Source organism: Dasypus novemcinctus, chromosome 3 (assembly GCF_030445035.2).
Source record: "Dasypus novemcinctus isolate mDasNov1 chromosome 3, mDasNov1.1.hap2, whole genome shotgun sequence".
Taxonomy (NCBI): Eukaryota; Metazoa; Chordata; class Mammalia; order Cingulata; family Dasypodidae; genus Dasypus; species Dasypus novemcinctus.
This window is the reverse complement of record NC_080675.1, coordinates 54713103-54727408: the sequence shown is the minus strand read 5'-3', so window position 1 is coordinate 54727408 and position 14306 is coordinate 54713103. Positions and strand designations below refer to the sequence as shown.

Below are 14306 nucleotides of genomic sequence, written 5' to 3'. Positions count from 1 at the left end.
TTCTCCTCCCATTACTTAAATGAACATATAAAGTTTGACCTCAACCTTGTTCTCTCTACACTACACCTTTGTCACCTTATTCATTCATATCCTCCCTACCCGAACAACTCTCAAATTTTTACTTCCATCTCTGATCTCTACTTCCCCAAACACGGACGGCAAATTATGCTCTTTCAAAAGTAACCTCACAGGTCCTGCGTTTTAGGAACTCAAAATATAGTTGGGAAAGTATTGTATAAGTACCTGAAAAAGACTAAGGTAGGCTGGCACAATGACTGCCAATCAATGCAGCTGTGTTACTCTACAATTAAAGCACCAGGTTCCTCTCAAATTGCATGCAGCCCATTTTAGATTGTTGCTCATTTTTAGTGTATTCTGAGATGTATCCAAGGAAGTTGCCCTCCTCTTATCCATTCCCAAATAAGTACTATAATAATGTAAAATGTTCTTGCTTTAAAAGTTTACTAAGAGCCCTGCTATGGTCGTCCAATAGTCCTCATTCTTGTTTGCGCAGCAGCTAAGGAGAGTACCGCGTCTGTGTTTTATTTCCCACTTCATTAGAGTAGGAGAGACTTTATGCGTATGAATTCAGAAACGAAAGTTTCCAAGCTCATCAATGGTGTTTTCCTCCTGCTATAAGAAAATGCAAAATAGACAAGCTCTTATTTTAACCGCTCTGAAAATTACTCAGCAACTTAATAATTAGCACGCGGCTTATATAATTAATCGTAGTAAACACATACGATGAACGTATGCATTGGCTTACTTTACACGCGCTGTATACTATTGGGCGCTGCTGTGTAGTTCCACCCCACACCACAGATGGCAGGAGCGGCCTGTCCTCGCTCCCGGTTTTCGATCTTGCTTCTGTCTCTATCAGAACCGACCAAGTCAATACAAAAAGGGGAACTAGTCCTAGAAACTGAAAGCCTGTGGCTAGTCTCGCTTCCTCACGAGAACGCTCCTCTCCCTAATTAGTTACTTTAAAGCACACCGAAAGCACGTCAATCCCCACGCGGCGCGCGTTCCCGGGAAACTCGCCGACGCGGGCGCTGGCTAGGCTCGGCGTTCCCTCCTCCCCCGCCCTGGCCGAGCCGAGTGCGCCGCGGCCTGCGCGGGCTGAGCGCGGAAGTCGCCGCGGCCGCCGTCAGGGCTGTGCTCGCCTTTCTCCTGAGGAGCTCCTTGCGGTACCGAGGTCTTGAGGCCCGCAGCTTCCTACGTCCCGGGCTTCCACTGACCCATGGGTGTCCATGGCGACGGCAGGGCCCGGGCCCGGGGGCGGGCGACGCCGGCGGGGCCTTGGCGCTCCGGGGGCGTCTGCGGTAGCGCCGCCGTGTTCGCCGCTGTGGCGGCAGTGTTCACGCTCACGCTGCCCCCCTCGGTGCCGGGGGGAGACTCGGGTAAAGTACTCTCGAGGTCGTGCCTCCTGCTTCCCTCCCCCGGTCCTGGAGCGGGAAAGGGGCTGCGTCTGTCCCCCACACTCTCCAGGAAGACGCGTGTTACCCTCAGTAGGTCTGGTCAGCTCGGGCTCTCCGTTCACCTGCCTGTGCCCAGCACGGAGTTTTGCGTCCCAGAACCAACTTGTGTTTCCACTCTGTTCATTCTGATATCTTTAGTTCTCAGGCTTTCGAGACGGGGTTTGTTGCTTTCGCCTGATGGGACTTGACCTCTCCGCAAACTCAGATCGTTTTAATGGTCCTGAAGTTTTAGCTTTCCATTCTTGTAGTCCACAAATATTTGTGTAGAACACAAATATGGCCTTGTGTTCCAGCCAAAAAGGAACACAATAGTGGTGAAATAGTCTCATGGAGGGTGTTCCACTGTAGGGAGAAACAATATACAAGCTGCACATTGAGTGATGATAAATTACGGGGACAGAGGGAAATGCGGTTGAGAGTGGGGATGGATCGTGGGCATTTCAGAATGGCTTGTCAAGAAAGCGCCCTGAATTGAAACCTGAGGAACGTGAGGAACGGGCCTTGCACAATATTTGGAGGAGGACACTTAAAAGGCTGGAAGCCAGATGAGGCTTAAAGCAAGATGCTTCTCTTAAAAAGAAAAGCATGACTCATGGGTTATTTCAAACTAATTGTTCAAAAGATCTAGATTTTGTTTTTCTTCCAACTTAGTGGCTATCCAGTAATACTTAATGACCAGTAATTTTGTCAGGCTGGTGGTGTAACTTAAGGTAATGGGTCTATAGACTGGAGAAACTAGATGTGTTAGTTATCTTTTTCTGCATAGCAAGTTACCCCAAAATATATCCACTTAAACCTATATTATCTCACAGTTTTTGAGGGTCAGGAATCACCGTGGGGCTTTGCTGGGTCGTCTGATTCAGAGTCTATGAAAGATTTTGCCATCAAGGTGTGGACCAGGTCTGCAAGTATCTCAAGGCTCTGTTTGGGAAGGATCCCCCCTCAAGCTCACTCCTGTGTCTGTTAGCTGAAGATAACACTTCTTTTCCAGGCAGTCCTCTCAATAGGACAGCTCTCTTCTCTCAGAGTGAGAGGAATCTGGCACTTGAGTCTGACGGCCTCCCTCAGAAGTGATATGCCATTGTTTCTGCCTTATTTTTGGAAATGAGTCAGTAAATCTGTCTACACTCAGGGGGAGGGTATTACATAAGAATATCAGGAATTGGGGGTCCTTGGGGGCCATCTTCGAGGCTGCCTACCTCATTGAGGACCCTTGAGGTTTCATTTTCAAGTCATTAGTTTTCCTCTTTCAGGTCTTACTGGACCAATAGGGGTAGTGCTTCATTAGTGTAGTGGGGAATGGAGTTACTGGTGTTTCCAAGGTTTATGTTAAGCAGTAGAAATAACTTTATAGTTGTGAGAGTTGTGACATTGGAGAGCATTACTCAGACATTAGATTGACAGCTACTTATCACAGGTATTTGAATCTGACACATGGGGGTGGGATGAATGATAAAGTTAACATTTTTTGAACACTATGTACCCTGCACTGTTTCAAGTGCTGTGCTTGAATTGTCTTATTTACTCCTTCCAGTTACCCTATGAGGTAGGTACTATTATTATCTTCCTTATAATATAGATGAGAAAACTGAGGCTAAGCTATGCCCAAAGTCACACTGCTTGTAATTAGGGCAGTCAGGGCAAGAACCCAAGTAGATTGACTTAGAACATACTAAACTCTACTCTTTGTCAAAAAATGTCGTGAAATTCTTTGTTAAATCTGCCATAACAGATGTAGTGATATTTGAGGTTTATTTAAAATCTAAGATTGTTGCCTTGCCTCTATTAAAACTATTTTTTCCCCAGAAGAATAATGTTATGTATTTATGCTGAGTTATGAATTTTTTCAGGTGTTCTGATTTGTTTAGCTTGGTGTTAAATAAGTGGTTGCTTTTAAAATACTTTTGTGTGCATTTTTGGGAATGGTAAATAAACTGTTTTCCAAGTATATGCCAGTGTGGAAAATTTGTATAATCGTGTCTTTGATAATTTTGTTTAAATGTTAAATGTACTCTTCTTGAATATTTGTGTTTATGAAATACATTTTCTATCAATAAACAGAACCCATCACAAAACCAGTATAAAGCATGCATTCTTCCCGATAAGTCTTAAATTATTCTCCATCACATTTTGGAAATTTCCAAAATTATTTTTTACATCACCTGACATGCATATTTGATTTACTTAAGAAGACCAGGAATGCCCAAGCTACTTTGGGGGAAGGATGGGAATCTATACTTTACTTCTTTTTGTTATTCTTGGGGAAAATAAATTAGTTTATATATATGTATTTACATATTTGGAAGATACTATTTTTAGTAGACTACTTACTATAAAACATACAAAGAAAGCTGGCTTTTGTAAAGATTAAGCCTCTGCTGACAGCTCTGAGCTTTCTACCCATGTGCATCCCCGAGAAAGCATGAATGTACTTTGGAGTTGCCGGGAGAGCTTGCACCCCACTACCAGAGGGTTTTATTGGGGTAGGTAGGTTTGGGGTATGGTCAAGGAATATTTAGTTTTGAAAAGCTCCTGGGTGATTCTAATGCAGGTAGTTGCAGAACTTTGAGGAAAGCCTAGCGTAGGGAATTGGGAGAAAGGAAGGACCCAGGCGACTCTGAGTTGTTTGTTGTTTTGTTTTGTTTTGTTTTACTGTTTACTTCCTCTTATCACATTAAACTTTGTGAATCGTATTTCCCTTTGGTTCTTTATCAAAAATAAATTTATAGGCTCTGAAGCAGCATCTCTTCTATCTATATTTTTGTTTAACATTTGATAATAGATGATGGAAGTTTGTTACATTCCAGGTTTATCTCTATACCAATAGAACTAACAGAATAAAGGCATATTGGCTCTTTAATGGTAAAAAGAAATTAGAGAAAATACTCATTAATGTTAAATGTCTTACTTTGATTCTAAATAGAGGAAAATGAATAGTGACCTTGAAATGTTGAACTTTTATATTCTTCCTACCACCTACAGAAATATGAGAAACAAAATTGTTTTGAACAGTTTTTGGGACTGTAGACATAAGATCTAACCCATCCTGGAGTGAAACTATAAAACCATATCCTTGACAGTAGTTAAAAAAGGGAAGTTTTTTAAAACCTTTTTAGACCATTAACAATTTCTTTAAAAAGAAGTATTTATGATATAAAAACTTACCTTTGGTTTCCAAAGAGCTCGTGAATATCTCCAGATAACTTAAAAGATGTCCTTAAGTCATTGACCTAGGTGAGCAGTAGCTGTCTTTGGGTATCCTTTAGAAGCATCCAAGCTGTCATTCACCTGAGATAGGGGTGTCTGAATAGCAATGATGATGACAATGTGATAGGTCTTTTTGTCAATCTTTATGTGCCTGGCTTGATTTGGGTTCTTTGTGTGTGGCTAGAGCAGGGAGAGGTGGTGATGTCTTTGACAGGTTCCTAAACTGGATAGGATAATGGTTTTAACTTAATGGGAGAGACAGAAATGAAAACAACGAGAATATAAGGTGATCTAAATGTGTGCTCAATAGGGAAACTCTGGCAGGGTTCTATGGAGAAAGAGGAAGTGTTCAACCCTGCTGGGGGAAGTAGGCGGTATATAAGGGAAGATGTCACTGAAGAACTGACAATTTAACTAGACTGAAGGATTTGGGTGTGGGGGGAGGGAAATACAGGGGAAAATACTCCAGGGTGAGAAAAGGAGTGATAAGAGATGCAAAAGAGGAACACTCCAGAGGAACAGTGCATAATCAGGTTTGACTGGGGTGAGCATAGGATTTAATCCAGCAAAGGGACTTGGAAGCCATAGAGAGCTTGATTGTCATGCTGAGAAATCTGGACAGCAGAGTAGCCATCAAGAAATTTTAGTCTAGGAATATGATCCAGACGGTTTTTGGAGGTAGAGGTTTGGAGGGTTGGGGAATAAGTGATTTCAGTGTGAAGATGAATTGAAACAAAACTAATCTATTACTATAGTCCAGACCTGAGAGGGTAAAACTAATCTGTGGCTGGGTCAGTAGAAATTAAGTGCATTGAATGCCATTGAGAAATAGAAAATGAGTACTAATATCCTTCCTAATAGGTAATAGTAACTTTCACAAATCATCAATTATTATGAATTAATCATTCATTGATTATTATGGATTAGACACTACAGAAATAGTCCTTGTGCTCTGGCTACTTAAAATACTGTTTAACAAATGTGCATCGAATTACTTCATCATAATTTTAGAAATAATTACTAATGGTGAGGAACTAAAAAGAAGGACTATGTAAATAATACAATGATTTAATGGTTTAAAAATGTATTACGCTGGTCAGAGCTTACCAAAATTACTGGAATTAATAAATGGTTGGAAATCATTTTAAGATACCCAGTGTAGTTAATACAGAGAACGTATCTAAATGCCTGTGTTAGGATGATATGGCACATTTTATGAAGTAAACAAACCACATGTCTGCACATTTTACATATCATAAAGTTGCATCTATGGACTGTTTTGTTCTAAATTCTTAAATATTACACTAATGCTTTATAACTAAGTATATATTTGCAAGTGAATACAACTTACTGAGAAAATAAAATAAGTACTTTTAAATTCACCTATATTTCCACTGACCAGCTATTAAAAACTACCAAAGATAGTTTGTTCAGAAAGACCTAAAGGAAAAAATATTCTTGGATTACTTCATGCTGTTAAGTCTCTGCAGATTTACAGTTTTATCCAGTCAAATTAATGCAAAACCCCAATGCAAGCATTTGGATTTTGAAAACTTTGGAGGAGTGTCATTTTCTAATAATAATTATTGGTTTTACATTATTTTTTCACAGGGGAACTGATCACAGCCGCATATGAGCTTGGAGTAAGTATTAGTTTTATTGTTTAATCAATGCTCTCATTAACAGTTTTAGGAATTAAGAAAGTTTAATTAAGCATGGAACAAAGTGGATTAATTTGTTTTCAAACCCCAGTTTTTACTAACTTATAAGTACAGTATGTGACAATTTAAGTTTTAAATCCAATTAAACTAAATTATAAAGTAAAGCCTTTACTATATATACAGTAGCTGACTTATCACCCCAAATTTTGTATAAGCTGTGGAGAATAAAATAAATCGGGTTAACAGTTTTAATAAGTTTATTATTTAATAAACTTTATTATGGTGCTTGATCCCTTTAGGCAGGACCTTAGGACTGTCAGCATGGTAGTAATCCAATAGCAGTGTGGTCTTTCAACTTTCGAACCAATGCAATATTTCGGAACCTGCTTTTTTCCCATAGCCATTTAAGTGACCCTAATGTCACTTAAGAGAATGAACTGCTTATGAACTGACAATGAAATATGTCATCCTTTCTCTAGGTGATGCACCATTTGATAGTTGCTGCCAAATCTACTAAAGAAAATACTTATTTGTATTGGCACAAGAAGATCACAACAGAAAACTACTATTCAAACATTTAGTCATTGGTGCTTAATCTTTATACTGCCTGAGAAAAGAGTTACTTTTCAATTAAAGCTGGTGTGACTCTTGCCTTTATTAGATGAAATCCTTCTAACTTTTGCTAATTTTTCTGTAGGTTGCCCATCCTCCTGGTTATCCTCTGTTCACTCTGGTGGCCAAACTGGCTATTGTTCTCTTTCCTTTTGGTTCAGTTGCCTACCGGGTCAATCTTCTGTGTGGCTTATTTGGAGCAGTAGCTGCATCGTTACTTTTTTTCACCGTTTTCAGGTAAAGTAGTTGATGAGTTAAAATTAATTTTGAATAATTGGAAATGTTGCTTTCTTATGGCCCAAGTACATGCATTTTTAAAAAAATCTTTTGTTGCTTAAGTGGTTTTCCTAACTCATGTGATTTCACTTTTTCAAATTTACAATAATTTCGTATGCATTTGCTGCCTCAAATGATTACACAGTTGGTCTCATTTCATACAATGGAGTGAAGGTGTCACCAGTTCATTATCACAATTCTCTGATTAGGCAGAACTAATGAGGTTTGTCATTTTATGGAGATGCAGATGGACCAGTTAAATTCAACAATATGAAGTTCATCTTTTCATAAATGGTAAATATCATTTAATTACTCATAGCATTGTTGATAGGCAGCTGCCTGTCAGGTCCAATGCTGATACTTACTTATATTCTAAATAAGAACATGTATATATATATTTTTAAACCCTATTAATCAAAGAAATCAATTTGGAATGTGGTTTCAGTACGTTTTCACTTTATCCATTATAGTTCTACTGAAGGTACACAAATCAGACCCCACTTTATTGGTGGAAGACTTTCTTGGTTTGGAAGATTACCTCATTTTTTTTTAATTGGTCATTAGTTTAGGATATTGGTAAGTTCATTTGTCTTTGATATTTCTGTTTCCTTATTCTTAACCCAGTCTAACCCATGCCTAAGAGGATTATAGTGAAAAATACAAATTCTACTTTCTGCAAAAGAAAGAACCAAATCAAAATACTTCTTCCAACAATGATTGTGTATTTTATTTAAAAAATAATTTGTTATAAATTATATATAAAAAATATATTATAATTTGAATAGAAATAATTTCAAACATCATTCTTGGAGACTAATATTTTTATTTGTGTTAAGGTCTTATTATTGCCCTTTCGTTAAATTATTTCTAAATTCTCTTTTATTATTTATGGTAGGGTAATTATAATGCTAAAATTTACTTTCAAATCTCTTTGTCAAAAGTTTTTGGATTCAAATATGATAATTGTTGATTATTTCCTAAATTTTTATCGATATTATTTAACTTGTTTCAGTTTCAGTCTTACTGGTTTTTGGTAAAAGCCAAATCTTTAGTGAAGTGTGAGATGTTTAGAATTACATCTCTGCTTGATCAGTGTTCTGAATATTTTCTTTTCCTAAGTGGTTAGAAAAATTTTTATTAGAATTTTTCCTTCTGAGTCTCTTATAATTAGGTCTGTCAGTATTTACATCGAGGGAAAAAACTGATATTTTTTATCCTTAAACATCTAGGTTGAAATTTAGAACTTACCTGTTTTATATTGAATGTATGAGTATGAGTTATTAATTTTCAAAAGATATTTTAAAACAAATGCATTTTAAGAAAAACCAATACTTGTATTTCAAAGATCCTTTATATAACAAATTTATTTTAAATGCTATGTTGATATAAATAGTCCTCTTGGTAATTCTTTTTCTAGAATCTTTCCATGATTTTCAACATAATAATTGTTGAAACCATTCCACATGAGAACCACATAAAAATCATATGCAAAAATCTTTATCTTTACAGAATCCAGACAACTGTGGACAATACTTTTCTTTTGAATTGTCCACATTTTTATGATAGCTTTTATTATTATGCTTGATTATATTAGGTCTTAGATTAGCACACTAACCTGTGACCCTTTCTTTTAATATACTGTCTTTGTGATAAATTTTTATACTTGCTCACAAGTGTTTTAAATCAAAACCCTTAATAAGATTAAACTGGATATATGAGTGATTTTGTAATACAGTACTTTGGAAGTAAAAAGTTGTTTTCATTCAGAAAAAAAATCTAACGATATTATCTCTTACATATATTTTAATATGAAAATACTTCATTATTTTGAATACAAATAATTGACAAGGTACACGTCCTTTGGGAACAACCTAGTTCAAGTGGCAAATCTGTTTTGTCAAACAATAGACACTCTTCAGAAAGGAGCAAGCCATCTCTATGGTAATAGGACTAACAGTAGCCTATTGATTGAGTGGAAGAAGACATTATACAATGTCAGCTGGCTTGTTACAATTTCATTTGTTGTATGACCTGAACTTAACCTTTAAAACCTTTCTCCTGTGAACGTAAACCCAACAGCAGGACACAGTTTTGGTATGGCATTACAGTGATGGCTTCTTTTCAGTCCCGGTTTACTGTAAATATATTCCTTTACAGGTTGACTTCTTTATCAGAATTTGTTTAGGGGGCATTTCACTACTTTATTCATTTACAGACCAAATCATAAATCCATTTTGTTGTTGAATATTGAAGGGTTTTGATCCACGAAAGTTTTATTCTCTCCTCCACCCATCACTTAAGAGAACATTACTGTACATGTAGGATTAGTGCTGACTGGTGTGCAGGAAATTAATTCTTTTAACAGGTTTAAGTTTTTTTCAGGTAATTGTTCACATAGCATTCACTGTATTTAGCTCTTGGGGTGGACATAAAGACCTTCTGTACCTTTTAAACAAAGATTGTATTTCTAAAGCAAATTTCTGTTTAAATGTGTTGATGTAAAAAGCTCCATTTTTTTCAGTAAACATGACTTAGATTGAAAGGACAATTTATTCGTTGTTTCCAATTACTGTGTAATTTTTGCTTTTCTTGCATCTTTCTCTTGCTTTTAAGAGCTTTAAGATGTCATTAACACTGCATTTTTTTGTCAATCTTTCCTAATGGTTGGCAAGAACTCATTTCTATTTGCTTTGCTCTAATGTAGAAGGCTTAAGAGGAAAACAGCACATGGAACACTACATTTGTCATTGTAGTTTATTGAATTAAAAATAGTAAGATTGTGGCAATTGTTTTTCTATGTATTTATGTGTTGTCCCCTTAGGGGAATTTTTAAGCATACATTGTTAGGGGATTTTAATCTAATACATTTCGTTTATATGAAACAGTATTCATTTATTAATGTGTACATCTGTGTATTTAAGATTATATAATACAATCAATGATTCCTAGGACCTGGGATTTTCTCCTAAAAGCCCATTGAAGTAATTGATTTTTAAATTTGATAGCATGACATTTAAAGTGTTCTGTTTTATTTGAAATGTACAAATCCTATTACTATAAAATAAAAAGTCATAGGTAATATAAATCACTAATATTTAACACTGCCTAATGCTAGAATTTCAAAATTATTTTTTAAGAAACACTGAACTAGGTCCTATATACTGAATAAGAAAGAGTACTAAAATCTTTATCATTAAATGTTGATATGTTTACATTTCATAAATTCTGTTGTCACTGAAAGATAGAGCAGAGTATGTTGATAGCACTATATACAAATTCTCTACTACAGGAAAGACTGAAATTGCTGATGATCAGGTGATGTAGTATCTTGAATCATTTATTTTGGTAGTTGCAGGACAGGGAATATATTCTCAACAGACATGGGACTCAGGATATCCTTTCAAACTATTGAAATGCAACTACAGAAACATTCACTGAACACTACTTATTGAGCACTTGCATGAATTTAAAGTAAAACTCTTAGTGTTTATCATCAAAGCTTAGTACTTATTTTAAATAAAGACTTAAAGTGATTAACCAGTTAAAGATGGTTTTTCAACATTTTTAAAGGCACTGTTTCAAGAAATTTAGGTAAAAAACTTTCTAAAGTGCATTAACATTGGGCAGTAAGATATGAGATCTTTTAATGTCAAGCAGATTATCTAAAATACATGAATATTAATGATAACTAAAGGTATACTGAAACTATACCTGCTTATTATAAGGAACCTATAGTTAATTTCAGTTACATTTAAATATCTTCTGACGGTTTTGTACCAATATTTTATTTAAGGGATTTTTATATTTTTTGTTATTTATTTTTAAATGTATAAGCATTATGTTGCTGTTGAAAATTAATTTGATTAAACTTTTAGAAAAGGAACACTTGATTCTGAGCACTGTGTCTGCTATTCTTACAACTTCAGCTACAATTCCATTCAATAAAGAATAGAAAATTAAAATACTGTACCTTAGAGAATGCAGAATCTCTTGCTTAAGGGACATTTGGATTTCCAACTCAAAGAGTATTTTAGATTATTGCCATAGAGAATAATGTGAAGCTCTTCCTAATTTCAGAAGTAACTATTCATAAGTAACAAATAGTCACCAAGTTTTTGTAGTTGAAGAAGAATGGAAAGTACTGGAGCATTAATTTCCATTCAGGAGAATATCTGTCTTGATCCCTGGTTAATTGATCATATACTTCTCTCAAACTCATATTAAAATTGCATTGACGCAGACTGGTTAAGCATATTAAGAGCTCGGTTCATTTGCATTTTCTTATAAGTAGAGGGACATATTAGACTGTAATAGTAATGCTTCATTTTGAAGGGAAAAAAGGAGGGCAAAAACTCTTTTTTAAGACTGTAGAGTCTTTTCTGACAGCTAGTCAGAGTTAGAATTAGTTCAAGGAAATGTTAATAATGCACTGCCTGGCCTAATCCCTTTGATATCACCAGGTATCCTCCTGTTCATGGGTTAATTGCTTTAAAAGCGAAGGCAATATTCTGAGCAGTGGGCCGCTTCACCTTTTCACAGCTGTTACCATTGAGTGACAACTAAATCCCATGTGTAAGATGAGGAAGAGCTCAATCTCCAATTGGGAGAAAATTTATGTAAACCGCAATCCCTTCAGAATGTGCGGAAGTCATAGACTTTCTTGATTTACTCTGCTTTTCCCAGAAAGCTCTATTGTTCACTTTCCTAAGTCCCATCAACCCTTTGTAGCAAAATATCACAGCGGCAGCAGATAGCTTGAAATATATAAATGCTATCATAGCTCTGATTAATAGCAGTGCTTATGAGTCAAGTCTGATAACAGTGCAGCTCTCCACTCAATTTCAGATACTGCTAATGGAATCTGTCTTCTCCAATTGTAATATGAGAAGGCCTAATTTGCCATGGAGCTTGGAGCTGTCACCAGTAGGGGATTGTGGGGTCAGATGGGAGCTGCCAGGTTTTTGCCCTGCAGCTTGTATCTCTCACTTTGAATAGAGCAGCCCCCTGCCTGCCAGTTAGCTGATAGGCCGCCATGGGGTTTATGCTACCATATACAATAGGAAAGGGCTGCATAGGCTGACTTTATAATTGTGAAGCTAGCTCATATTTCCACAGCTACTGTGCTGCATAATTTCTAATAAGTGGTTTTAACAAATGTCAGATTATGAAAAGTTTCCTCAATTACAAAAACTTATAAAAAATTTAAATTGCTAAATCTGTTTCCTGCCGAGATTTTGCCACTGGACCTGGTCATCAGTTATGATGGCTATAATAATAACTGTATATGTTTCTTAACATTACAAATAAAATTACAGGTCACAATTCAGATAGATTTGCTGCTTTTGAGTCATAAAAATAAAAAACAATCTTAATGAATTGAAAAATTAAAATATACCTCATAACTTGACATAAGGCTATTTAGTATTAAATCTCTACTGTTTATTACGTTGATTGGTACTGCTCTGGAAGTAGTTAAATAAGCTCATACTGTTGATTTTTGTTATGCATTTGTTTTAAGTTTACTGCATACATTTTTGATGTAATTAGCACTTAAAAAATTATGCAACATCTAAGTTTTCAGTTAAAAGGACTTAGTGTGATAACATGGCTTGATCAGTACCTTTAAGAATAATATGCTGGGATATACCTTTAACCAATTTCAGTTTTGCTACTGAATACAAAATATACTCTCAAGATTGAGAAAAAGCTAATTTTGAGATCTTGTGTTTTTTTAAACATTTGAAACAAAATGGATCGATATATGTAATCTGAGAGTTATTTTAAACTAAGCTGTGCCTCAATTAGATATTGCTTCCCATTGTGCAAGTTCTTTAGCATGCCATGGAAACTTATTAAATGTAGTTTCAGGTATATATGGATGGGATATAATAAAATGAATTCTATACCATGAGTAGTTTTATCATTCACTGGTTAATGTATAAATTTTAATTCTAATTGAAATTGTGTAATTACATTATATTTATGGAAACTATTCATGAGTTTATTGCCTCTATTTTAATTGTGCTTTTTTTCCTTTTTTGAAGGCTTTTTCATTTTTTCTCAATTTTATTTAGTTGTTTTGAATTAGAAATAACACTTTGTACTTTTCCTTTCGGTGTACTGGTAGTTAATATTTATGTAGATAACAAATTCAGGATATAAACAGTCCTCCTTTTGATTGAACCTGATGAAAGAGAACTGACTTTGGAAGGATTTTATCTGAAGTGAGAATGAATTTTTATAAAATGTAGACAAAGTAGCCTGTTTGTGAATTCATTAAAGGTAGAAATGTTTTTAATATTTTAAGTGTGGTGGTGGTAATTTTAGAGATATAACTTTAATATACCATGCCCTAAATTATTGATTTATGTTGATTGGTTCTAAACTTAAAAATGAGAAGAAAATATCTAGATCTTACTGCTCTCTTAATGGCCACTGACTATACTTTGCCCAAAGAGCTCCTGGTACATATTAGATGGTCAGTACATATTTGTCAGAAGAATGTTGAGTCAAGTGGCACCCAGTCAAACAAGTTCAGTAGCTTAGCTCCCTACTTTGACCATCCTCAAGGTAGATTGAAGAGATAAATATATGGGTGTTGATTATGTGAATGATCCAGAAGGAAAGCGTTTACATCACATGACCCAGAAAGTTAAGAACTTGAGAGGATGAGAGTGGTAGATTTGCCTTTGATCAAATTTTGTTTTAGAATACTTCTTCCTTCTAACCAACTGTACTTCTTTAGTCATCAGTGGAAGTTGACACACAGAGTAATTTACTTAATGATGCTCAGATGCTGTATACTCAAGTTCCACTTACTTCAAGTAGGAGTTCTCCATGTGTATGGAGGGTAGTGTACCCTCCCTCCATGCTGAGTTTTTTGCCTGCAAGTAATACTGAAGACAAATATATTCATGAATTTTATGAGAAACGTCAAATGTATGTTCTGAAAAAATTTCAGGTTTCTGTTATTTGCCTTTTGATTGAGGGTTAGACAAATGTGACTACACATGAAAATCAAGTACCTTGTAGTGGAAAGAAAAATATACCTGATCATCAATAGCAAAGCTGT

General features: G+C 35.6%; 1 protein-coding gene across 5 annotated transcripts in view; it reads left to right on the top strand.

The window, feature by feature from the left end:
* Window positions 1–1098: 1098 nt before the first annotated feature.
* TMEM260 (transmembrane protein 260) overlaps window positions 1099–14306 on the top strand; it is a 73133-nt gene continuing 59925 nt past the window's right edge. For all 5 annotated transcript variants that reach the window (XM_058293380.2, XM_058293379.2, XM_058293378.2 and 2 more), the window contains exons 1-3: window positions 1099–1400; window positions 6297–6328; window positions 7044–7195. In XM_058293380.2, the coding sequence (XP_058149363.1) occupies window positions 1241–1400; window positions 6297–6328; window positions 7044–7195 (344 nt within the window). In that variant the 5' untranslated portion in view covers window positions 1099–1240. The remainder of the gene's footprint in view (window positions 1401–6296; window positions 6329–7043; window positions 7196–14306) is intronic.